Below are 26,704 nucleotides of genomic sequence, written 5' to 3' on the forward strand. Positions count from 1 at the left end.
CTGACTTCTGCTTGTTGGGTGCGCTCATTAATATATAACTTATGCCTCCCCTAAACTCAGAGAAATAAGTAGGAAAATATTGGGGGGTGAGATGTTTTCATTTCCTTTTGCTGCCATAACATCTTATCACAAATTTAGCAGCTTAAGAACGACCTAGGTTTGTTATTTTATATTTCTGGAGGTCAGAAATCCAAAAGGAATTTCACTGGGGTAAAATCAACATCACAGGATTGTATCCCTCTGGACGCTCTAGAATCTGTTTCCTTGCCTTTCCCAGCTTCTAGAAGCTTCCTGACCTATGCTGAGGTCATCAAATCTCTTTTTCTGCCTGCAATCCTACTGCCTTCCTTGCTCATTTATAAAGACCCTTGTGATTACACTGAGCCCACCCAGATAGTTCAAGATAGTCTCCCTACATCAGGGTCCTTAATCACATCTGCAAAGCCTCTTTTGTCATGTAAAGTAACATACTCAGGTTCCAGGGAGTGGGACAGATCTTTTGGGTGGCATTATTCTGCTTACTGCAAGGGATGCCACTATGTCCAGCCTGTCCCCAGAGCAGAAACTGATGGAGAAATCTGCTTTGGAAGTATGAGAACACAAGTTCAGAAAGAAAAAGAAAAGAGGAAGGGATGGAAATTAACAGAGAGGCATTTCATGGTGAATCAGAAAGAGGTTCTTTTTCTGAGGAGGATCAAGAAGCATGTTGAGGATTTACAAAGCCCGGGAAAGCCACAAGCTAAGGAAGAAAAAGCAGACTGCTTCCCTATGGGTTTGTTTGAACACAGTTACCTAGGAAAGACTTTGCTGCGAGGTCACACCAATTACCACACGCATGAAGATTATACTCAGTTCAGTTCCAAAATCACCATCTACCTTTTTATTTCAAACTTTGCAGACAAACCAAACAATGACATCAGAATTAAAATGGTTCCACCACCTCCCTGTTCTTACGCCATTGTTTTTCTTTTTCCATGATTCCTATAAGAAACCTGACACTAATTAAGCTAGCGCAAGAAGAAGCAGAAAAAAAAGATGAGTCATCCACCACTCTGGAGATAAACCAAGAAGTAAGAAAAACTGATCTCTACCCAAAAGGATAATGGTGAAAGATTGCATTTGCAAAGAGGGTGATATACTCAGAGCTTAGATTTCCAAAAAGACAAACAAAACATGGAGAGTCCGATGAGATCTACCAGCTGCTTCTCTCTGCTAAGACGTTTCCCCTGGCGACAGCTAGGGAAGCTCGGGTGTATTTTCCCCTTGCTGTGTCATACGATGTGCCTTTCCCTACCCCCACCTCCTCCAGACTGCTGCCTCCATCAGTGCCTGTGGCGTGCGTGTGTTTGTGTGTGTGCATGCGCGTGTATGTGTGTGTGTATTGGGTTTCTCTCTCCCTTGTAAGAACACCACCAGCCCGCCCCTCCTGCTGTTGCTGCAGCTCTGACTTGCTTTTTCCTGCCTCTTTCCTCTCCTCTCTCTTCTTGCTTAGCTCCTTGCCTTCTGGTAAGTATGACAAACACTCCCCCAAGCCCTGTGAGAAGATGTAGTGTGCGGTTTGTGGTGTTCGGAACTTGCAACTTTGAGATTGTCAGTGAACTGTTGGAGAACTTTTCATTGTTGTATTTATAAATAAAGTGTGTTCCTCAGGGAGGGATGTGTCTGTGATAGTCATCTGGAATAGCCAACACAAGTGAAAAGTTCTCACCCGTGGGAGGGGAAAATAAGGCAATTAAGTTTATTTAAGATAAAAATTAGAAATAATTTCTTTGCCACATAATATAAAATGGATGATTTAAAAGTAACAAAATTCTTTGACTTTGTTGGGGTTTTTATTCCCCCTCTTGTGAACTTGTCTTGAGGCTACTTTTAGAAATTGAGTTGTCCTGGGGTTTATAATGACTATTCTGTTTTAAAGTAAATGTGGAACAGGAGTTTAAAGAATAGCCATGGAATTAAGAATTAAAAACATTAATGACTGTGGCATATGATAAAGAATAAATCGAATACAGACAACCACTTGGATTTAGACTAACCAAAGTAAAATTCCTATGGACGGTCTACTTTGAATTAATTATTTTGAAGTTCGTTTTACTTGAGATTTTATTTCTTCCTAAGGTAGTCTCCCCAACATTAAAACCCACGTGCGAATTTAAGCCAGTAAATGTTTACCGTTTTCAATTTGATTGAAAAATTTTTCTTGATTTTCAAGGATGAAGTGCTAAATGCCATGACTCATTTTAGAATAGCTTAAAATAACTTCTGGCTGGACAGCAGGTGCCATGTGTCTTTCTCTGAGTTTGGGGTCGGGGCGGGGGATGAGTTATATATAGATGAGCACAATCAACAAGTAGAGGTCAGGGTGAGACAATCCCAGTGATGAAGGTAATGAAACTGTGTGCTGCATTGTTCGATAATCAAGTTGGTGAATTCAAATCAGTGAAAGAAAAAAGTACTTCCTCCAAGTTATGAGTGCTTGGTGAGCATCACAAGTCGGTGGCAACGTCTCTGTGTTGAGTTTTCTGTTCTTGTTGGTGTCCGAGCATTTGATTGACATCTACTGCTCCGAGAACAGGAAAAGGAAGCTGTGCAGTTTGTAGAACAGTATGTTTTTGTTTTCACTTTCATGTTACCACAACAGCAAAACCTGCGAGTTATGAGGATCTTGCCATATTTTTATGTTGCTAATTGGCAGCATCACTGCTAAATATTATTTACAAATAAAATGCACCATAACTTAAACGGCTAAACCAAATCTATTGCAACCCTAAAAGTCATAATAGTCAGAAACCCTGGAATCTCTGACTCACTTCCATCTCTAACCCTTTCCTAAGAGCCCTTATTATTACTGAATTATTTCTCCAGTTGGCTTCCTCCTTGTTTATGAAACACTGCTACTTCTTAAAAATTACTGTTTTTCTAGAACTTCCTGACTTAGAAGAGAAAATCGTGATCTGCTTTTTCTTTTAAAAAGTTGGTTTATATATTGCAATAAAAGAGTATTATAGAAATTTAAGGAATTGTTGGTATAAGCATCACCATGTTTCTTTTCTTTCTTTTTTTTCTTTCTTCTTCTTTTTTTTTTTTTTTGAGATGAAATCTTGCTCTGTCTTGCCCAGGCTGGAGTGCAGTGTCGCAGTCTTGGCTCACTACAACCTCCACTTCCCAGGTTCAAGCAATTCTCATGCCTTAGCCTCCCAAGTAGGTGGGAATACCAGTGCCCACCACCACACCCAGCTAACTTTCGTATTTTTAGTAGAGACCGAGTTTCACCATGTTGGCCAGGCTGGTCTCCTGGCCTCAAGTGATCCACCCATCTCGGCCTCCCAAAGTGCTGGGATTATAGACATGAGCCCCCATGCCTAGCCCATGTTTGCATACTACTTGGTTTATTTATTTATGTCTTCCCTTATGCCCTGTCTTATTCTAAAAATGATGCCAGTTCTAACCTCAGAAAAAATATTCGTGTTGCTTTTCTGAAAAAGAAAATGCCAGAAAAGTGAAAAATGGCTCTTGTATCCAGTGTAATAATGCATTTACATCAAAATATTCATACTAAGCAAAATATTGAATTATGGATCAAATAGAGCTTAGAGATGTTATGAATCATTTAAATAAATTCAATGGGTCTTCTATTAAATATTTTAACTTTGAAAGAAAACTAATGCCATTTTAGATTTAAATATTTTAAATATATACAGTCATGTATCTCCAGTGATTATCAAAATATAGAATTATAAAGGAAAATTATAATGCAAACTGGCTAGTGTAGGCAAAATGACAAAATATGGTCACAAAAAAACAACAGAATGAATTAATTTATTAATGTGAATAATAAGGAATACCACTGAAAATTAAAGATCAAAACCAAAAATGCCAGTAGTATAACTTGATTTGGTAAAAGAACTTTCCACTGTTCCTACTTTAATAATTGTAACATGAATGGTTTCTGAAAGGACATTCACTCTATGGTAGAAACCATAATTAGTTGGTATTTACTTGGGGGATATCCCTGCCATTGAAATGTAGCATTGATATGCAGCAACTAGGTTAGCTACATAAAGCCTAACTGTGCTTACCACTAGATACTACTCCCAAGATGGAGGCTAATCACTCTGAACAGCTTGCAGCTGAACAACAGTCAACACCTCCAGGGGACAGCTCATCATTACCCAGTCACAATGGTCTGGAGAAGGAACATGGCCAGGATTCTTCAACCCCAGTCCAACCACCAGAGAAAGAGGCAAGTGCACACCCCGATATCTCTGAAGAGCTGAATCGACAGCTGGAAGACATCATTAACACTTACGGGTCTGCTGCCGGCACAGCAGGGAAAGAGGGCTCCACCAGGGCCAGTGAGCAGCCTGAGAATGCGGAGTCACCTGACAACGAGGATGGGGACGGTGAGGAAACAACTGAAGAGGCTGGAAGAGAAACTGTTGCTTCTGGAGAGCCACCTGCTGTGAAAGAACCTGTCAGCAATAAAGAGCAAAAAGTGGAAAAGAAAATCCTAAAAGGATTAGGCAAGTAGTTATGTTCAAATATGTGACTTTTCTGTGTAGTATTCCTAAAAAAGGGGCACGTCTTTCAACCTTCACTAAAAGCCACAAATAATTTTTGGATTATTATAGTAGTTAGACTTTAATAATTCAATGGCTTGCAAAAGGACATTCACTCTATGTTAGAAACCATAATTAGTTGGTATTCACTTGGGGGATATCCCTGCCATTGAAATGCAGCATTGATATGTAGCAACGAGGTTAGCTACATAAAGCCTAAATGTAGATTACTGCATTTTCCCTTGCTATATTTGTCTCTAGCCCTTTCCCCTCAATAGAGCTCAGGTGAAATTTTCAGCGTGTTACCCATCTACCCTCTGTTCCATGGCTTCCTATTGCTCTTAGGATGAAGACCAAAATCTTTAACATGTTCTCTAAGATCCTAATGGTCTAACTCCAACCAGTCCTAGTTTTATCTTACATTACTCTAACCCACAACATCACCTTCCTGAACACTCTGCCTGTATTACTACCACCACCACTACTGCCTAATAGCTAGTCGTTCTGATCTTGTCTTTCGGGTCACTGAACATGCTATACTCCATCTCCCATAAGGCCTGTGCACATCCTAGTTTCTTTACCTAGAAATCTCTACCTATCCTCAAGTGTCCAGTGAGTATTTATTAATACCTAGTCTTTGTGAGGCACTGTGTAGGTGCACAAAGATAAATAAGTCACGGCCCTTTGGTCAAGGAGCTCTAGGTGTAGAGAAAACAGAAGACATGGAAACTAATTATATAGGAGATGTGCAAAAACAGGAACAGGAAATTTTTTAGGAGAGCATGGGGGATTGGTAACACCAATGATGGCTGTGAAAAAAGGGTGAGAATGTTAATTTTTTTAACTATGAGTGAAAGCATGTTACTGTACATAGGAAAGTCCCTCGGCTTGTCTTTCCTGGTGGAAACACTCACTACAAATACCCCCTCCTATGTGATACTTTCCCTGACATGCCCAGGCAGAGTTAGCATCACCTTCCTTAGTCTTCCATTAAATTTTCAGCAGCAATCATTTGTTTATATACCGTGCTAGATGGAGAATCTATCAAGGGCAGAGACCACATCTTACTTGTTTCTGGAAGACTGTGTAGGAGAGTGAAAGATCATGAGCATTGGAATGAGAACTGGGTTCAAACTCCAGTAACCAGATTATCTATAAACCCAAAAATATGCCTATACTGAAGTAGAATTTTTTTCTGCAGTGAGCAGGTATATACAAACCTAGCCACAAAGGCCCAGGGAGCTGAAGGCCATAAAAAGAAGCTGAAAAATCCAGTTTCTCAGAAAGAAATATTTCATAGGGGCTTACAAACAGTAGTGCTGTCTTGGGCAGCAGTGAGACAGTGGATGCCTGCATCCCCCCTCCAGAAAACATCTTTTATATAGCAAGCTTTCAGGGTAAAGTCAAGTGCAGCTGGTCACATCTCAGACTTTCTTGCAAAAACTCATGAGCACTGGGTACGTTAGATAAGCATCTTTCTGAGGGATTATCTATGCTACAGGCATTGTTTAATGACCTTGCTACAGAACAGCGGTCCACCTTTTTGGCACCAGGGAAGACAGTTTTTCCATGCACTAGGAAGGGATGGTTTCAGGATGATTAAAGCACATTTACATTTATTGTGCTCTTTATTTCATTATTATTACATTGCAACATACAATGAAATGATTATAAAACTCACCATACTGTGAGAATCAATGGGAGTCCTGAGCTTGTTTTCCTACAACTTGACAGTCCCATCTGGAGATGATGGGAGACAGTGACAGATCATCAGGCATTAGATTCTCACAGGGAGCACGCACCTACATCCCTCACTTGCATAGTTCACAATAGGGTTCACGCTCCTATGAGAATCTAATGCCACGGCTGATCTAACAGGAGGTGGAGCTCAGGTGGTAATGCAAGTGATGGGGAGCAACTGTAAATCAGATGAAGCTTTGCTCCATCACCTGCCACTCATCTCCTGCTGTGCAGCGCAGTTCCTAATAGGCCATGGACCGGCATCAGTCCAACTGGCACCAATCTCCAGGGTTGGAGATCCCTGCTGTAGAACACCTTGGTATGGAGGAGTCAAACATTAGTCATCATGGCAGGTTTGCTTCAAGATGGTGTCAATCTTGCCATGCCACAGGCTGTTTTCCTACAGATATTGCTATGATGCTAAAACCCATTGCTACAATGCTTTCAAGAAGGGCTAAATGACACATTCAGGTAGCATACTTGACACAACTGGTATAAAATTAAAAGAACCCAGATAATAACTTTAAAGTATCTTCGAGTTCCAAAGTGCAGGGTTGGAATCACTCTAGTGTTTTGGAACATGGAAAAACATAATAAAATTGCTCTGTGTTACAGAGCAATTTTTTCTTCTCTGACCAAACATCTTAAATGTGTCCCTTTGCAAAGTTGGTTATTATTCAAGTTTCCATAAGACAATAACAAAATTTCATTCCAGAGGTAAACAACTTCAGGTGTTTCTAGCCAGAAATGTTATTTTTAAATCACCCTAAAACTTTTACATAGCAGTGTGTGTGTGTGTGTGTGTGTGTGTGTGTGTGTGTGTGTGTGTTGTATTGTATTGAGGGGAAGATATGAAGAAAACAGGGGGAAAGATATGAAGAAAGGAGGGACAAAGTTAAAATAACCAATTTGGGTTTCTACTTTCTTCCATGAGTTATTTCATAATCTGCATTAACCTTAAAATTATCAAATAATCAGGATGATGTTTTTAAAAATTCCAGCTGTCTAATTCTGTTGCTATTTACAAATTACAAAATTCCAACTGCGTTTTACCAAAATCAACTCTTGTGGATTAGAGTTTCTAGGTGTGTCCACTGTAACTGAGTGTGTGTGGGCTCATGACCTTTCTGTGCCTTCCCACTCAGCATCATTAGCATATTATTGTAAACGCTGTACAATTTAACTGCTACATTATGCATGAAAACGCCATTTTTAGGCTAACCTCAACTTGTAACCACCATTTTAAACTTTCAGAGTCTGCAAGTAGCTTTGGCAGCCTTCTTAGCTTCTTTTCAGTTAAATGGTACTATGCTATTGTTTAGATCAATGGTTTTCCACCTTAACTGTTTATTAGAATCAGTTGCAAAATCTGTGAAAAATGCTGCTCCTGAGCTCCCACACACAGATATTTGGCCTTATAGGCCTGGAGTGAAGCCTGATCTGGTCTCTCAGCTCTTTGAACATGCTATACTCCATCTCCCACAAGGCCTGTGCACATTCTAGTTTCTTTATCTAGAAATTTCTACCTATCCTTAAATCCCCAATGAGTTTTTATTAATGCCTCGTCTTGATGAGGCACTGTGCTAGGTGCACAAAGATAGATAAGTCATGACCCTTTGGTCAAGGATATCTAGGTAGAGAGGAAAAGGAAGACACATAAGCAAATTGTCATATAGGATAACTGCAAGACCAGGAACAGGAACATTTTTAGGAGAGCATGGGAGATGTTCATCCTGGTCAATTTTGACACAAATAGACTGTGGAAGCAATGGTTATGATTCTTCACAAAGTGTTTTCTCCACTCTTTTGGAGAAAACATAAAAATCTGGCTGTGGTCTCCTTTTATAACCTATTTGGAACTTTCATAGAATTTTAATAAATCATTCAACCCATATCTGAAGATACATTCTTAGATTTTGCTTATATACTTGATCAAAGATGTCTTTAATCAGTGAATTTATCAGATGCTATTTGCTTTATTGTACATCTGAGATGCTAAAATGTTTTGACTCTCTACTCCAACATTTTCCAAAGTGTGTCCGCTTTGGGATGTTTGGGATTTCACAAAGTTAAACAGTTCCTTTACTGCCAGAATTTTCTGACCCTTAATGCATACACAATGAAAATCTAAAATAGTGATGGGCATAGTTTCCATCACTTCCAAAACTTATTGGATCAGTGAGAGCCTTTTTTGTACAGCACACCTTGAATATTTGGGAAATGTCTCTACAACTCAAGCACCCAAGACTTATTTTTCCTTTTGAGGTTGCATATTCTCCTACAATAAACACACTACATACCAGAGAAGCTGGGGAAATATTTAAAAATCTCTCTAGCAGGTAAAGTCACTTTCCCCTTGGCATCTGAAGTGAAAGAAATGAAAACAGATTTCCCATGATGCAGCACCATGCCACGTTCACATCTGAAGTATCTCCTTGTTCTCCTACTCACATCCTCCAGGTTGAGGTATCTCTCATTTATCACTTCTTTGACAACATTACGTGGGCTGAGGGGAAAACAAAGCTCATTTATAGGGCTATTCGGAGCTCTGAATCCATCTAATCAACGTACTAATTTTATAGACAGAGAAACTGAAGCCTAGGGAGTTTCAGAGTCTGCCAAAAAATGTTACTCATCTAGTTGATGTGATTGCGAGATTAGTCATAAAGCAAGGGACGGATCTTGTGTCACTGACATCACAGGACCAAAAGTGTACAGAGTAAGCATCATATTGGTTAAAGAGCATTTATTACAGCTCAGTTAATAAATTTTGTCTTTCTAGTTACAATGAGCTTCAGTGATACCTTCTGAGAGGCCCCTGACTAGGACATCAGTATTCTGAAATGTCTTCAGATACCCATTTACATAGTATTCCTTTTTGAGAAGGAGTCTTGTCTTGTCACCTAGGCTAGAGTACAGTGGTACGAGCTCAGCTCACTGCAACCTCCACCTCTCAGGTTCAAGCGATTCTCCTGCCTCAGCCTCCCATGTAGCTGGGATTACAGCTGTGTACCACCATGCATGGCTAATTTTTGTATTTTTAGTAGAGACAGGGTTTCACTATGTTGGCTAGGCTGGTCTCAAACTCCTGACCTCAAGTGATTTGCCCACCTCGGCCTCCCAAAGTGCTGGGATTCCAGATGTGAGCCACCACGCCCAGCCCATAGTCTTCCTTTGAACGGTCACTTTGCTAGATAGTCTGTTTCAGCCATTTTAGCCAGATTTCTAGTTTCTCTGAGAGAGTAATAACCTACTGCATTGATATAAATGCTAAATTTTCTGAAGGAGATAGTAAGAAGACTAGAGAAATTCAAGGTAAAGAGGAATAAGCAGAGACATAAAACTTCACAAGTAGATTCACGAAGAAGCTAGAACCTAGACCGGACCCTGACAGGGAGGAGGGTTTACAGAAGCAGATGGAAGGGGAGAGAAAAATGTGTTGTGAGGAAAATTATCAGTACTCTCTTCTAACCAAGGTAGGGATTAGATAGATGAATATTTTATTGTTTTTCTAATATTTTTATTTTTGTTATTGCTAATAGTGTATACACATCATCAGTTGACCTAATAAGAACTCCAGATCCACTCTCCTACTGAGTAGAGGCCAAAATTCCCATATAAATATGACAAGGCATATAAATATGACAAAAGATAAGAGAGATAAAATGTCAGCCAAATAGAAAAAAATCTCATAAGAAAACATAGGATGGATGGTATTTTCAAAACTGATAGAGGCCTTAAAACCAAATGAAACAATGAGAGATGACAGTGAGGAGTAAGAGAATCTTTGTAAATTTAAAAAGTGGACCATGATAGTCTAAGATAACCAATATGCCGTCCAAATGATGTTGCTTTTGTTTTTGTTGTTATCTAAATCAAGCTAAAAATGGTGAAAGCTATTTTAGTTGTGAAATGACCAAATCTTGAAGGCTGAACTCAGTATCCATTTAGTCAAGCCACTAATTTTATAGACAGGGTAATTAAACCAGAGAGTTTGAGAGTCTACAAAAAAAAAAAAAAAATCACTCAACTAGTTGATGGCAGAGTCAGTTCTGGAACCCAGGTCTCCTATTCTTAGTCCAGTGTGAATTTGTGCATACATAAATCTTACTTCCCTTAAAAGATACCTATAGATGCTCAGGATTTATCTCATGCTTATTTTTAGAAATCATATTAGAAAAAACACAACTAACAGTGAAATATGAATCTAGGTCTAACATTTGGGAAAAGGACATCCACAGCCTCGATACATGGAAATCAGGAAGGTGGGTAGAGAGGTACACAAGTACATATTCATGACTAAATTTAACCCCGAAGTTCTAAAAATAAAATAATTTTGGAAGAGAAAAGGCATAATTTTGTTTTTGGTTTTGTTTGTTTGTATGTATGTTTGTTTGTTTTTGAGAGATAGAGTCTTGCTTTGTCACCCAGGTGGAGTGGACTATCTCGGCTCACTGCAACCTCTGCCTCTCGGGTTCAAGCTCTGAGTCTCCTGCCTCAGTTTCCCAAGTAGCTGGAACTACAGGCATGCGCCACCACACCCAGCTAATTTTTGTATTTTTTAGTAGAGACAGGGTTTCACTATATGTTGGCCAGGCTGGTCTCGAACTCCTGACCTCTGGTGATCTGCCCACCTCAGCAAGTGCTGGGATTACAGGTGTAAGCCACAGCACCTGGCCAGAAAAGGCATAGTTTTGAACACATTAAATCTGCATAAATTGTCACCAAACTTAATATAAATAATCATTACTATGCTAAAAGTTTCGGAAAAATCCTGGTCCACATTTCTGCAGCTGGCTTAGTTGCCTTTAATTTCAGGTTCTTTGTTTCTTTGATGTAAAAATAATTGCTCCATCTTCCAATAAAACTGTGCCAGTGACCACAGCCATATGCGACAGCGCTGTGTCTGCTACACAGGTGGTTCCACTTTCATGTCGCCTTCCTATCATGCTGAGCATTTCGGAGTGTGGTAGCTACATGCCTACATGCCTTCCTAGCTTTAATGAGGAAGAAATGAAGCTTGCTTTGGAAGGACACGTCAGGGAGAAGGCAGGTGATTCCCTCCTGATGAAACATCCCTGAATAAAGTCGGTTTTTCCTCTTGTATTTGACACTGTCATCAAATGACCCTGTTTCCGTGGAGATGTAGTGACAGCCTTTCGTAGATGACAAGCAAGTCTCTCTCTTCCCCTCCTCCGTGATTACTCCACATAGGACCTAGTCCAACAAAACCAATGGAAGTTGAAGAACTGAGGTCAGTGATGTCGCAAATTTATGAATTCTGCACATGCCCATCTCCAGTTCCCTGGATATTTTGTTGAAGGGAGGAATAATTTTTGAAGGCATATTGATGCACCTGAATGTTAACCTCCTATGCAAAATAACAGGCTAGAGCAGAAAGAGACGTCAGTGAGTGTGAAGATTAAAAAACAAAACAAACAAACAAAAACAAAAAGAAACCTCTTCTCACAGTTACAGAAAAAAACCCTAAGGAGAGAAGATACTTAATGTGGGAAGAAAGCGAGAACCTTTGGACTCCGTTTCTCTCTCTCCCAAACAAGACATGTAATGGTTTTATATGTCAGTATGCTCACTGAGTGCTATCCCAGCACACGTAAAACATCACAGGTGAGAGTAAGACCTGTCTTTCCACTAGTCGGTCACAGAAAATAGTTTTCATGACAGTGTTTATTTGATTCACATGATACCAGTTTGAGCTAGTTGGCTTTATTTTATTCTATTATTATTGTCGTTCACTGAGCACTCACCGTGGGCCAAACACTGTTTTATGTCCTGGGCCAAGAATGGTCAAGAGCAGTCTCTTGACTTACAATAGATGACACTCTAACTTGGGACAGTAGTCTTCATGTGGTGGGCACCTTCCCTGGACTGAAGACAAGGGTGAAGGGACGGCCTGACCGATGCAAATCCATCCCTGTCACTAGAGAAAAAATTCAAAGCACATGTTTGGCAGGGCTGAGGCAGCAGTGATTCTTGGCTGCAAAGGGTAGCACGTATCGTCACAGGCCATAAATGAAACGCTGGACGGGACCCCTACTCACACCCACCTTCCCCTGTCTTGGGCGGTGTCTCTAATCTGAACTGACTCACTGAGCAAAGATAGACAAAACTAACTGTTGGGAATGAGGTCAGCTTTTCAATAACAAAAATGTTTCCTTCTATTCCTCAAGGTTTCTCTGGTATCAGAATTCCACGTGAGAGTGGAGTGACTTAGAACAAGTAAGCTAGCCTTGGATTCAAGCCTTGGCTCTGCTAGCACTAATCATGTAACTTTGGACATTTCTGGGCCTTAAATACTAAAATCCATAAAATTAACCAGTTAGTCTGGATGCTCTTTGAAACTCCTTCTAGATCTAAGATTTCTTGATTCCATGTAAGGTTGCCAGATTTAGCAAAGGAAAATACAGGATGCCCAGAAAAACTTGAATTTCAGGTAAACAACGAATCATTTTTTAGTACAAGTATGCCCCATGTCCTATATTTCTTCTGGCAACCCTAATTTCATGACTTATACGCCTATCCAAGATGAAAGCAAGTACTCCAAGGGCAAATGTCTGTTCTTGGGGGAAAGGTTGTCAAAGTTGTTAATATTCTTAAGCAGGCCGGGTGCGGTGGCTCACACCTGTAATCCCAGCACTTTGGGAGGCTGAGGCGGGCGGATTACCTGAGGCTGGCAGATTACCTGAGGCTGGGAGTTCAAGACCAGCCCGACCAACACAGAAAACCCCGTCTCTACTAAAAATACAAAATTAGCCAGGAGTGGTGGCACATGCCTGTAATCCCAGCTACTCAGGAGGCTGAGGCAGGAGAATGGCTTGAAACCAGGAGGCGGAGTTTGCGGTGAGCCAAGCTTGCAGTGAGCTGAGATTGCGCTACTGCATTCCAGCCTGGGCAACAAGAGTGAGACTCCATCTAAAAATATATATATATCTATTCTTAGGCAGATTTGTATCAGGAAACGTGGGCTTTGTTGTGTGACTTGACCACTCTACTCTGATTAAACAGAATGGTTTTCATAGATAGATAGGGATGGGAAAATGCCCCACCTTGCTTGGACTGTTGAAAGAGATATAATTAGTGACAAATGTGGGCCTCAGCTTCCCACCCGCTTGCTCTCCCAGCTCAGCTCAATGGTGACTTGAAGACAAAATTTCCAGGCACCACAAAAGGGCAAATGGGCCCTTTGAGCTTAAGAAGACAAAAGCAAGAACAAAAAGAAAAGAGAAGGAAGAACCTGAGGCTTCCTGTTAAATAATTATGAACAGATTAATTGTTTTAATGTAGCATAAACTCAGCATAGCTGAGTCCATTATCATAGAGATGCAAAAAGGCTTGTGGAAAGCCCTCCGTGTCTTTGCTTGGTTTTCTTTCTATATTGATTTTATTCTGTTTGGTAGGAAAGAGGATCAGAGTTATTCCCACTCCAACCCCAGGGAATGGGTTTATGTACAAAAAAACAGAGACTTGGCCCCCCCCAAAAGAGGGGAAAGAGGGACCAAAAGAAGAAAAACACGGGGGAAAAATAGGCAGACTACTTCATCAAGTTTCTCTGCTTTTGGCTGGAATCCTAGCAACTTCGTGTTGCTGTTTTGTACTAGTCATAAATTTTGATTGGCTGTTTTGCTTCCTTTTTGTTAATCCAAGTTGGAAAACAGGTGATGTATTCTTCCAGGAAATCAGTATTTTTGATGCCTAAAATCTTTTGATTCTGAAGAATACAAGGAGGAGTGATAAGAATGGATTCTTGTGATGAAAACTGGGGGACTTCTGTTAGAGCAAACATTTATTGAGAGTCTGCCATGAACCTCACACCATAACACACATTCACAAACTTCCCAACTGACGTTCACTCCATAAGATAGGTGTCATCCTTTCCATAGGAAAGAAAATTATGTCTGATAAGATGAATGGCTTGGCCAAGGTTGGGAATAATTAGCAAGTGGTCAATCTGAGAATCCAGCCCTTATCACCTGACTGCAAATTCAACACTTATTCTTTCATGTCTTTTTTTATGTATCTATAAGTATATATAATAACAGTGTCTTATTTATGACATATTACAGATACACTGTTAAAGTTGCATACTTTCTTCATGTATACATTAACATATTTATAAGAATATATGAAATGCTATCATTTCATGTCTTTTCTTTAAGGCAAAGAAGCCAACCTGCTAATGCAAAATCTGAACAAGTTGCAAACACCTGAAGAAAAGTTTGATTTTTTATTCAAGAAGTATGCTGAATTGGTAAGATCTCTGATTAGCTTCTTTTGTTTTGTTTTTTTTTTATTGCATTTTAGGTTTTCGGGTACATGTGAAGAACATGCAAGATTGTTGCATAGGTATACACATGGCAGTGTGATTTGCTGCCTTCCTCCCCTTCACCTTGACTAGCTTCTTTTGTCAGAATGATTCAGGCTCTGGTTAGAGCTCAGAAAAGGAGACTTAGTTTTTCATGTACGTCATTAAAGAGCATGGCTGGTAACTTTGAACAAGCCTGAGCTAGAATTCATAAAAGAAGAATTTCTTAAGGAAAAAGAAGAAAAGAAATGCTGAGAAATAACAGCAGAGGGAGAAAGAGGCTAGAATTGGAGTTCCTCCACCTCCAATTATGTGTGTAATTTTGGGGATAGGAGACTGAAGTATACGTGATTGAAAATTGTAGATATTTTAAAGTTTGTTTTAGCTTTGTAACAAAACTGTATTACATTGAGAAATATACTCAATGCAAGGATAAACAGGCCAGGTGCAGTGGCTCACACCTGTAATCCCAACACCTTGGGAGGCCAGGATGGGAGAATCGCCTGTGCCCAGGAGTTCGAGACCAACCTGGTTAACAAAGTGAGCCCCATCTCTACGAAAAGTTTCTAAAATTAGCTGCGCATGGTAATGCGCACCTGTAGTCCTAGCTTCTCAGGAGGCTGTGGCAGGAGGATTGCTTGAACCCAGGAGTTTGAGGTTACAATGAGCTCTGATTGTGCTGCTGCACTCCAGCCTGGTGACAGCAAGACCCTGTCTCTAAATATAAATACATAAATAAATAATAGCTAGCTAGCTAGCTAGATAATATGTCTTCACTTTTATTCAGTTCTCCTACCTAGGGTTTTTGAGAACCACAAAGGGAACATAGTAGGGGGTTGAGTCAATGCCACCCTTCAGTTCATGGCACATTCTAGTCTGGTCCATTTCTGCATTTATTATCTTTGATCCTCATTCTTCTCCCTCTTGCCTACAATAGCAAAGCACTGCATGTGGATTGTTTTGTATCTGGTTCTAGGTGCTCCTAGGCAGCCCCCTTCTCAATAAATTGGAGCCCCTAGGAGCAAAGGAAGCCACTCCCAACCATCAGAGAATCCTCACAGTGGACTGTCTCCTCACCAATAACTCTAGAATCGGCCAGTTGGAGAAAAGCGGAAGGTTTAGTAAGCCCAGTGCTTCTAGTTTCAAGGAACAACAAACACCTGCCAATCTGAGAATGAATTGTAAACAGCAGCATCTGAGGTCTGTGTGCTAACCCTGCAGATGAGACCCACAGCTAAGATGTGGCATCCTCTCTAGTAAAGCTAGGCAGTGGTCTTCTCCTTTGTTTCTGCTTCTTTTCTTAAAAAAATTCTTTTGAAGGGAGGGCCATCAGAATCTCTATCTGTTCCACTTGGTTATCCAAATCAGGGAAGGAAGATAAACCGTATCACCCAATCCCAGTAACATACCTCTTCCTGAAATGCATCGTGACCAGAATCAGTGGGTTAATTCCCACATGTTAGCACCTCACTAGCTCCTTTTGATTATGTAGGTGTCATGTTGATAATAAAGTAAAATAAATCCTACTATACGTTAAAAGTTCACACTAATAGTAGTGAAGTTAGATGGACCAAACAATCAAACTAATTTTTATAGAAGTTGTTGAGACTAATCTTTCTTAAAATGTATATATATGCATTTTAGATATATTGACATAGTTTGGGAAACTTTATTAAAGTTAGTCAGTTCCCTGAGTTTTTGATATTGGACTGGGCATTTATATATTGTGCATCAGCTCTGTTGGCTATCAGAACACTATAGGAGTGGACAAGCTATTCTAGCAACTTTGAGCAGGTACTATATGGGGCATATGTAAGTTATTTATACAGAAGGAAATCTATTTTATGTCATTGTTGTTGAAGAATTGCATGAAATCATGTAGTTGCATATAAAAAGTAGTTCGAGGCAAAAAAAAATTCTTTCACTTATTTCTTTTGAAGAAACAGTGACAGGAGAATGAAACTTAAGACTACGTATAGCAAAAAAATTCATCCAGGCAGTAGGTTGAACTGCCCCCAACAGTAGATTTACCATTGCAGCTAAAAAAGCCTAAACTTCAGGGCATCTCACTTACATGGGTACCTTTGAGGCCCAGGCCTAATTCTCTTTAATTTTTTTTAAAAGAGGGCCTCCAAAACTGAGTAAGCTTCAGGCCCACAAGCTCTTCATTCCTGTTGATGGAGTACACTTTAGTGAGTGACTTGTTTTCTCTGCTTTTCACTCTGAATCTTGTCCTGTAATCTTACTATCCTTCTACCTGATGCATCCTGTTATGCTGAATTATTATGCAATAGATCCAGAAAAATTCTGAAACTCTAAGTGACTGGCTGGTTGCTTAACTCTGCCAACAACATTTTAAAATTATTTTTTAAACACACAAACTACATCATGAAGATACCTAATGCTGAATACACAAAATAAATGAAAATATCTATAATCCATCATGTAAAATACAAACTTTGTTTTATGCGTATTCTTTTCCTGTTCTGTGTATGCAGAGATACTTTTTATTATAATTACAGTCATAAGGTACATATAAGTTGATATTTGGTTTTCTTACATGACAGGCATTTTTTCCATATAATATATAGTCTTCATAAATATATTTTGTAAAAGTTGTATCATATTTCATTGTCTGTATCTACTGATTCAATAATTTGAAGATAAATTCTTCTCACTATTTTGCTTTACCAAATATTTCTGCAATGAATATCATCATGCATTAGCTTTGTTTTTTTCTCCTTCTTTTTTATGATTTTAAGAAAAATTTCCAGAAATAGGATTACTAAATTAAGTAAGATGAGCCCTTTCTGGTTTTTCAACTTTATGGCCATATTGCTTTCAAAAAGCACAGTAGAAACTCACAAAGCAAGTATCAGTGTATCAGCTTTCTTGCAACTTGTATTGCATTGGCTACCAACAATTTCAATACATAAAATGAGTTAAATGTCAAAAATAATATTTTCCCCCCAAATCTGGTCCCACTCTCACCTTTCCATGTGATTCTCACCTATCCGTCCTTGCTCTTTTTAGCATTTTCCGAGTCATTTTTCCTTTGCCCTTTCAATTTATCAACTCATACCAAGGCCATTCATGTTTGATTTCCAGCGTCATGTTCTATACTTAAGGGCACCGGGCAGCATTCTAGACTAATACAGGAAGTGATTGATGGTGCTGCAGTCCCAAGACAGTACATTGAGGAAGCATCACTTTTCAAGACTTACCAATATTTTCTCCATGAGCCAGGGTTGCTCACCCTGTTCTCAGGGAACTCCCTGTAGCTTCTCATCCTCCTAGCAAAGCAGTCACCCCCAATAAACAAGAGATTATTTTTCCAGAGAACATATTCAATTCAAACCTTACTTGCTATACTTTTATATCATCTCTTGTACTAAACTTTCAAACCTGAGAGATCATCCTAGAAAAAAATGAATAGGAGAAAATTGACCCAAAAAACCTATTACATTTCCTTTTCAGAAAAGAAAAATTACGAGGAATTTCAATTATTTACGTGGAGACAAAAGCCTATTTCCTTGCTCACTGATTTGGATATTAATATAGAAAATGTCTGAAATATAAGTGTTCACAAGGAATAAATCATCAAATTCAAAGCTGTGAATCAAACTGCCAGTCTAGCTCACTCATCCTTGCAGAGTCTAAATCCTGTAATACTATCTGACATTGTATTCATTAATAAATAAGGATCAGCTCATTAATAAATAAGGGCACTTCATGACTAAATTAGGAAATGGCCTGGGAGAAATATTTTTTTGCATTTAACTTCCTCAATTCTTAAGTAGTTAAAGCAACATCAGTAATAGGATTTTAATTTAGTACTTAGCATTAATTTTGCTTTTTAACTTAGTAAAAAAAGACAAAGAAAACGAGAAATTACAGACAAAAATTCTATACGCCTATTACAATTGTACAGAACTACGCCTAAGACAAATCACAAACCCAGTTGACTCGGTTGCAATGTTTGCTTTCATTCATTAAGAAACCCCATGCATTCACATACTTCACATCTACATATGTGAACAAAATTATCCACATACTACAAAAAAAAAAAGCCAGAAAGTTAAGGGTTTTTATTTTATAGCAAGGTAAGCCAGATCTAACTAAATTCTAAATTTGGATGATCTTGCAGTAAAAGCAAAACATTAAGGGCTGGGCATGGTGTGGTGGCTCCTACCTGTAATTCTAGCACTTTAGGGAGGCCGAGGCAGGAAGATCACTTGACACCAGGAGTTTGAGACCAGGCTGGGCAACATAGCAAGACCCTGTGTCTACAAAAACAAAAAAAATTTGGAATTAGCTGGGTGTGATGGTGCACGCCTGTTCCCCCATCCACATTCCCCATTTGTGTTCACCTTCCTTTGCACGTGCCAGGACCTTCTGCCTTGAGGGAATATCTGCTTCTCTCCTGTTCCTTCAACCTGATGTTTAGATTAGACTTACAAGACTCAGTTCAGATGTTACCTCCTCTTGGAAGTCCTCTAGAATATTCCAGCGCTGGTTAGTAACCCCTTCTCTGCATTGCCTATCACAGTGCCATGCAGCTGTCTGCTTTCTTGTGCTAGGCAGTAAGAACCTAGAGGGCAGGGAATGTGTATTGTTCATTGTCCCTGATGCCAAGAATCACTTGAATATTGGCTGAATTACTTCGTTAATAATTTTAAAAATTTTAAATATAAAGGAAAGTTCTGGTGTATTATCTGGCTTAATATTAGAAACAAAATAAACAGACCAAGTGCAGTGGCTTGTGCCTGTAATCCCAGCACTTTGGGATGCCAAGGCGAGTGGATTGCTTGAGCTCAGGAGCTCAAGACGAGCCTGGACAACATGGCGAGAATCCATCTCTACAAAAAAAATTAGCTGGGCATGCTGGCACACATCTGTAGTCCCAGCTACTCAGGAGGCTGAGGCAGGAGGGTGCCTTAAGCCAGGCGTTCGAGGCTTCAGTGAACTATGAATGATTGTGCCACTGCACTCCAGCCTGGCTGACTGAGCAAGACTCTGTCTCTAAAAAAATTAAAATTAAAAATCAAAATAAAACATTAAATGGACAATGAGCAAGCACAAATCATTTCTCTTTTCAACTTATGAAACACCTGTAGGGTGCTTTCCTCCTGACACTTAAATAAAGCCACATTCTCCAGTGTTCCCTAAACGAGGGCAGTTTTGTCCACCAGGTGACAATAGACATGTCTGTCTGGAGATACTTTGGGGTGTCACAAGTGGGCGGGGCTACTGGCATATAGCAGGTAGGGGCCAGGAATGGTGCTGAACAACCTACAAGGCATAGGGCAGCCCCAACAACAAAAAATTATCTGGCCCAATATGTCACTTGTACCGGGGTTCAGAAGCCCTGACGTATGGTTTAATCTTCAGAAGGTAAAGTCTAAACCAGAATGGCAATAATAATAGCAATATATAAATTTCTTTTTTTTTTTTCTTTTTTGAGATGGAGTCTTGCTCTTGTCATCCAGGCTGGAGTGCAATAGTGCGATCTGAGCTCACTGCAATTTCCACCACCCTGGCTCAAGTGATTCTCCTGCCTCAGCCTCCCAAGTAGCTGGGATTACAGGTGCCTGCCATTACACCCGGCTAATTTTTGTATTTTTTGATAGAGACAAGGTTTCACTGTTTTGGTCAGTCTGGTGTAGACCTCTTGACTTCAGGTGATGTGCCCTCCTCAGCCTCCCAAAGTGCTGGGATTTCAGGCATGAGCCACTGCACCAGGCCTACAGTATAAAAATTTCAAGAGCTGACAATGGTCATTTAAAATCCAAACATAGGTACAAGAAATTTCACCCTTATCTAATAACTATGGTGCAAAATGAAAGGACCACGTCTATTCTATGAGCAGCTTTGCATGAGAAATATTTAATAACAGATGACTTATTTTCCAAGGAGGAATCTGTTTCAACCAATATTTTTAGTAATGTAGGTCTTGTTTTTCCAATGCCAATTTCCACCAGTAGCTAGAAATTGCACGTAAGTTTGAAGATAGAATATCATATATACATATCCTTAGCTTTACCTGGCAATAGCTTAAAATGTTTATTTTAGGGTGACAGGAGGGAGAGAGGAAAGAAAGAAAATGTGAACTGAAGAAAGTGTGACAGTTCATCTTGCTCAGAAAGAACAACTGCTTTTTAATTTTTATTTTATTTATTTATTTATTTGAGACAGAGTCTCACTCTGTCACCCAGGCTGGAGTGCAGTAGCATGATCTTGGCTCACTGTAACCCCCGACTTCCAGGTTCAAGCAATTCTCCTGCTCCGCCTTCCAAGTAACTGGGATTACAGGCGCAAACCACCATGCCCCACTAATTTTGTATTTTTAGTAGAGATGGCATTTCACCATGTTGGCCAGGATGCTCTTGATCTCCTGACCTCGTGATCCGCCCGCTTCAGCCTCCCAAAGTGCTGGGATTGCAGGTGTGAGCCACCACGCCCAGCCCCAACGGCTTTTTTAAAATGGGAAAACTGAGGCACATGTCAGGGCTCATGTGGCATCTATATCCATTTGCATTAGGCTCTGCGAGGCACCAGAACACCTGAGGTCCAGAAGCACCAGGCTTTTCCTTTCCGTTCACCAACAAAGTCATTATTAGGACTAGTATTTACTTGGCTTAGGCACCGTCCAGGCACTACAGGAACTGAGGTCAGTGGAGGAAATGGCTCTGGACAAAGGGCTACTGCTTGAATGTGGCCCCAGTGATGGTTGGTCTGAGATTGACACTCTTGAGAGTCCACTGATCTCTCTGGAACCTTCTCAGGTTGATCCCCATACTCCCCACACCAAATCTAGAACTTTATAATAATATTCCTTGATGTAACAAATAAAAATGCATTACACACAGTTAAGTTTACGTTTCAGTAAACAATAGATAATTTTTAAGAAAAAATATGTCTCATGCAACATATGGAGCATATTAATACCTATGCTAAACATTATTTCTTATTTATTTGAAATTTAAATTGAACTGAGTGTCCTGCATTATACTGACAACCCTACCCTAGAACTTCAGCATCCGAGATGGAAAGTACAGTGGTAAGTTGGTTTCATGTTCCACACCAGTCCTGATACAATACTTTAGTCACGGCTGCTGGAGAAACATGAGAAGAGTTCACCTGGGCTCAGCAGAAACCAGCAAAATGATTTATTTGTTGTAAGCACAGAGCGGGTGCGGGTGGGGTGCAGCAAGGCAGGTTACAGATATTTGCTATTCATGCTGTTGAATCGTGCAGTAGCTATTTCTGATGCTTTGGTGAAAACCCGTCAATGCTTAGGTAGTGGAAGGGTGCTTTCTCTTCTCCTTTCCCACACACAAACAATCCACACTCAGAGCCAAAATTATAAAGAAGACTTCATTTTCTGTTTACCAGGAGGCTGCTTTTCTATTTCCTGTTTTTGAAAATAGTGCTATAAGCTTGTTTCAAGGAAGAATTATGAGAACTAGATGCAACCCAAGCAGACAGCCTGTTGATCATTGCCTCAGTGCAAGGCATCGTCATGAACTCTGGCAGTTTACAGATTCTGAGACATGCTTTTCAATTTTGTCTGGCTATTCAATATTGGTTAGATAGACTCAGGAAAAATATTTCTAGACTATCCAAAAATAGATCCAAGTAAAAGAGACTAATAATAACAAAAAACCTATAAATGCTATGCTCTAAAAACTGTACCTACAAGTGCTACAGAGGTGACATTTGTTAATTTCATTTACTTCCAGAAGAAGAGATAATAGGAAAACATGTTTCCAAACAACCATAGAGTAATCTTTAGGTTTGCTATTTTTCTACCGACTCCAAGGAGATCTCTGCCATTTTCTTCCATTTTATATCTCCATGTGTACAGTTGGATGAACATCGTACTGAGCAAAAGAAGTTAAAGCTCCTCCAAAAGAAACAGACACAAATTCAAAAAGAAAAGGACCAGTTACAAGGTGAACACAGCAGAGCTATCCTCGCTCGAAGCAAATTGGAGAGTCTGTGCCGGGAGCTGCAGAGACACAACAAGACCCTGAAGGTGCGTGTCCCCGTGACTCAGAATAACATACTTTCTTGCATGGGGCACAGAGACAGGCCTCTGCTACTCGTGGAAAGAGTGTGAATTTTATTTTATTTTATTTTATTTTATTTAAGACGGAGTCTAGCTCTGTTGCCAGGCTAGAGTGCAGTGGCGCGATCTCAGCTCACTGCAACCTCCGCCTCCCATGTTGAAACGATTCTCCTGCCTCAGCCTCCCAAGTAGGTGGGACTATAGGCATGCACCACCATGCCCAGCTAATTTTTGTATTTTTAGTAGAGATGGGGTTTCACCATGTTGGTCAGGATGGTCTTGATCTCTTGACCTCATGATCCTCCCGCCTCGGCCTCCCAGAGGAGGTGGGATTACAGGTGTGAGCCACCGCACCCGGCTGAGTGTGAATTTTAGAATCAGAGAGGCTTGGGTTCAAATACTGGCTCTGCCCGTTGCTTGCTTGTAACCTTAAATAATTTCACCTCCTTGAGCTACTTTCCTCATCCATAAAATGGAGATTAGACCAGCTTCACTGTGTGGTTGGGAAAAAATTTGATGAAATTGAGTATGTAAGGTACCCACACGGTACCTGATACAGTGCAGGCCCTTAATCAGATGCATACCATTCCCCTTACCTTTTCATTATGTTGAGTTTGTATCTAAGGTAGGCCTTAGTTCTTTATAAAAAATACTTTTGTAAAGATTCAACATTTTTGGCATTATAATGAATTCTGCATGACATGAGATAAATGGACACAAACCCAATTGACAAAATGAAGTGAGATTGAGAGCCAAAATGTCAATAGTCATTTGAAAAAAAAAAAAAAAGAAGCTATTGGAAAAAGCACTGAAGCTCTTCAGGCTTAATTATTCAATCTACAAATAATAGACTGATCACTTCATTTGGTCCACCCGGGTTTCATTAATTACAGCATAAGCCCTAGCAGTGTAGTTAATTTGATTACACAGAGACACTAGCTGCATTCCATATAGCAAGATGCAGGGCTCTCCAAGATGATATTGTGTGCAGCCCCAATCCTCTTTCCAGCTGAAGATCCTAAAGCTTTTGACAAACAATAATTAATTAGACACCAATGTTCCCATGAGGTAGTTATTATTATAAGTGTTTAAAAGGAGATACTTCAAGAAACAGAGTACATGAAAATCATTGCTGAATTTGTGCAATTGAGTTAGAAAGAAAAATATAAGAGATTTATGGTTCCTCATGCTCCAAATTGTTTTTTGATATCTGGGAAATGGAGAAGTGGGGTGATGAAGTCGAAGTCTAAAATTGCAAGCTTTAGGAGATGGGCTACTTGCATCTTGTCAACAATGGCACTGATGATAGACACCGGGCTGAATGGCGGCCTGAGGATGGAAGTATTGTCCTCAACTCAAGATTTGGATTCAAAGGATGCATAAACCTCCTATGTGTCTACATAAATCCCCTGGCTCTCAGTAATGTTACACAGTAAGGGATAAAAATTAAATCAGATCGGGTGGAATCATTTATCAACAAAGAGATATGAAGAGTGGAATGACATAGCATGGTCTTCTTGGGTAGTATTGAAAGAAAGATCAGCTGGTCACAGTGGCTCACACCTGTAATCAAAGCATTTTGGGAGGCAAAGGTAGGATGATCACTTGAGCTTGGGAATTTGAGACCAGGCTGGCAACATTTATGATAGTGAGATGTCATCTCTACCAAAAATCAAGGAAATTAGCTGAGTGTGGCACATCCCTGCAGTCCCAGCTACTTGGGAGGCTGAGGCAGGAGGATCATTTGAGCCCAGAAGTTAGAGCCTGCAGTAAGCTATGATTATACCACTACACTCCAGCCTCAGTGATAGACCAGTGTCTCAGAAAAAAAAGAGCGAGAGAGATCTTATTAATACCATCCAACCAGCTAGAGACCCTTCCCCACCAAAAAGACAGAATAATCAAAGTGGCAAGAGACCTTGTAAGTGTGCCCGTATACCCTCAGTAATGGCTTCCCATTATGAACAATGACATTAAGTATCATTATTATACCAGAAGTTGTGCTAAGTGCTTTATATGCATTTTTTTATTTAATCTTCACGATAACCCAGTGAGGGTTAATATCTCCACTTTATTGATGAAGAAACTGACACTCAGCAATCCAAATCGGTTGTCCAAGGTCAAGCGTATTTTCAATGTCAAAATCAGAATTCAAATTCAAAATGTGTTCAGATTTTCTAATTTTTTCTGACCCAGGGATCATTTAGAAGTGCTATTTAATTTTTATAACCTATCATACATGGTCTATCTTGATACCATATGGACTTCAAAAGAATGTTTTTCAGATGTTGGGTGTAGTATTCAATAAGTAACAATTAGCTTTAAATTATTTATGTCTTTTTTGAATTTTTTATCTATCAGTTGCTGAGAAATGAGAGTTAAAAATCTCCTCGTATAATTGTGGAATTGTCCACTTATTTTAATTATGTCCGTTTCTGCTTTATGTACTTTGAAGCATTAACATTAGGTGTATATACATTTATGATAATGTCGTCTTGATGAATTGGTCATTTTACCATTATGTAATGTCTCTTAGTAATAATCTTTATCTTGATGTCTACATTATCTGATACCAATTTAGCCACTCTAGTTTTCTTACTCTTATTGTTTGCATGGTGTATCTCTTTTCATCCATTCACTTTCAGCCTGGGTCTTTATATTTAAAGTGCATGCTCTTAAGATAGCATATAGCTGGATCCTGCTTCTTTTCGTTCCTACAGTATCTGCCTTTTAATTGCAGTACTAGCCCATTAACATATAATGTACTTATGGATGTGGTTTGATATATGCGTACCATTTTATTATCTGTTTACTACTTGTCACCTCTACTTTCTGCTGCTTCTGTTCTTTTCCTGCCTTCCTTTGGATTATTTGAATATTTTAATTTATCTCTTGTATTTTTAAATTATAACACTTTGTTAGTAGTTGCTTTGTGATTACAATATGCATGCTTAATTTTTCATAGTCTTCCTGGAGTTAATGTTGTATTATTAGTTCACATAACATGTAGAAACACTGCAACTAAATAGAACAATTTACTCCCTCAGCCTTTAAGCTATCATTACTACATATATTATATTTACATACTTTTATAAAGCCAATGAGACATTATTATAAATTTTAATTTAAACAATTACATATATTTCTTTTTAAATTAAAGGCAAAAACTATCCCTTTTATTTACCCAGATGTTTACCATTCCTGACATTTCTTATTCATTCTGTAGCTTCACATTTCTACCTGATGTCATTTTCCCTCAGCCTGAAGTACTTCCTTCAGTATTTCTTTTTTTCTTTCTTTTTTTTTTTTTTTTTGAGATGGAGTCTTGCTCTGTCACCAGGCTGGAGTGCAGCAGCGCAATCTCAGCTCACTTCAACCTCCGCCTCCTGGGTTCAAGTGGTTCTCCTGCCTCAGCCTCCTGAGTAACTGGGACTATGGGCATGCATCACCATGCCCAGCTAATTTTTGTATTTTTAGTAGAGTTGGGGTGTCACCATGTTGGCCAGGATGGTCTCGATCTCTTGACCTTGTGATCCTCCCACCTCCCACCTCAGCCTCCCAAAGTGCTGGGATTACAGTCATGAGCCACCACGCCAGGGCTAGTATTTCTTATAGTACAAATTTGCTGGCAATCAATTATCTTAGTAGCCTTTTATCTTTAAAACATCTTTGTTTTCTTTTAATTGAAGGTTATATTCATTGGATATAGAATTTTGCATGGAGAGAACCTATTCATGGGTTTTTTTTTTTCTTTTAGCCTTATATAAATATTCCATTATACTGGCCTTTAAAATTTCTCATGAAAATCCACAATCATTTGAATTATTGTTCCCCCATATGTGATAAACCCTTTTCCTCTGCCCTTTTCAATGTCTTTCTATTGATCTTTGGTTTTCAGAACTTTTACTGCCTTATGGCCAGGAGTGTTTTTTTCATATGTATCCTACTTGGTATTTGCTAAGCTTTTTTGTATCTGTAATTATATATGTATTTTACCAAAATTGAATTTTT

General features: G+C 39.4%; 1 protein-coding gene across 1 annotated transcript in view; it reads left to right on the forward strand.

Annotated features, from left to right (window-relative positions):
* The first annotated feature begins 1,342 nt into the window (after nt 1–1,342).
* Nucleotides 1,343–26,704, forward strand: part of TXLNB (taxilin beta) — a 53,685-nt gene continuing 28,323 nt past the window's right edge. The window contains exons 1-4 of the mRNA XM_064360626.1: nt 1,343–1,506; nt 4,086–4,523; nt 14,477–14,568; nt 22,490–22,660. Of these exons, the coding sequence (XP_064216696.1) occupies nt 1,359–1,506; nt 4,086–4,523; nt 14,477–14,568; nt 22,490–22,660 (849 nt within the window). The 5' untranslated portion in view covers nt 1,343–1,358. The remainder of the gene's footprint in view (nt 1,507–4,085; nt 4,524–14,476; nt 14,569–22,489; nt 22,661–26,704) is intronic.

Source organism: Aotus nancymaae, unplaced genomic scaffold (assembly GCF_030222135.1).
Source record: "Aotus nancymaae isolate 86718 unplaced genomic scaffold, 86718_ANA_hifiasm-v0.15.2.pri h1tg000040l, whole genome shotgun sequence".
Classification (NCBI taxonomy): Eukaryota; Metazoa; Chordata; class Mammalia; order Primates; family Aotidae; genus Aotus; species Aotus nancymaae.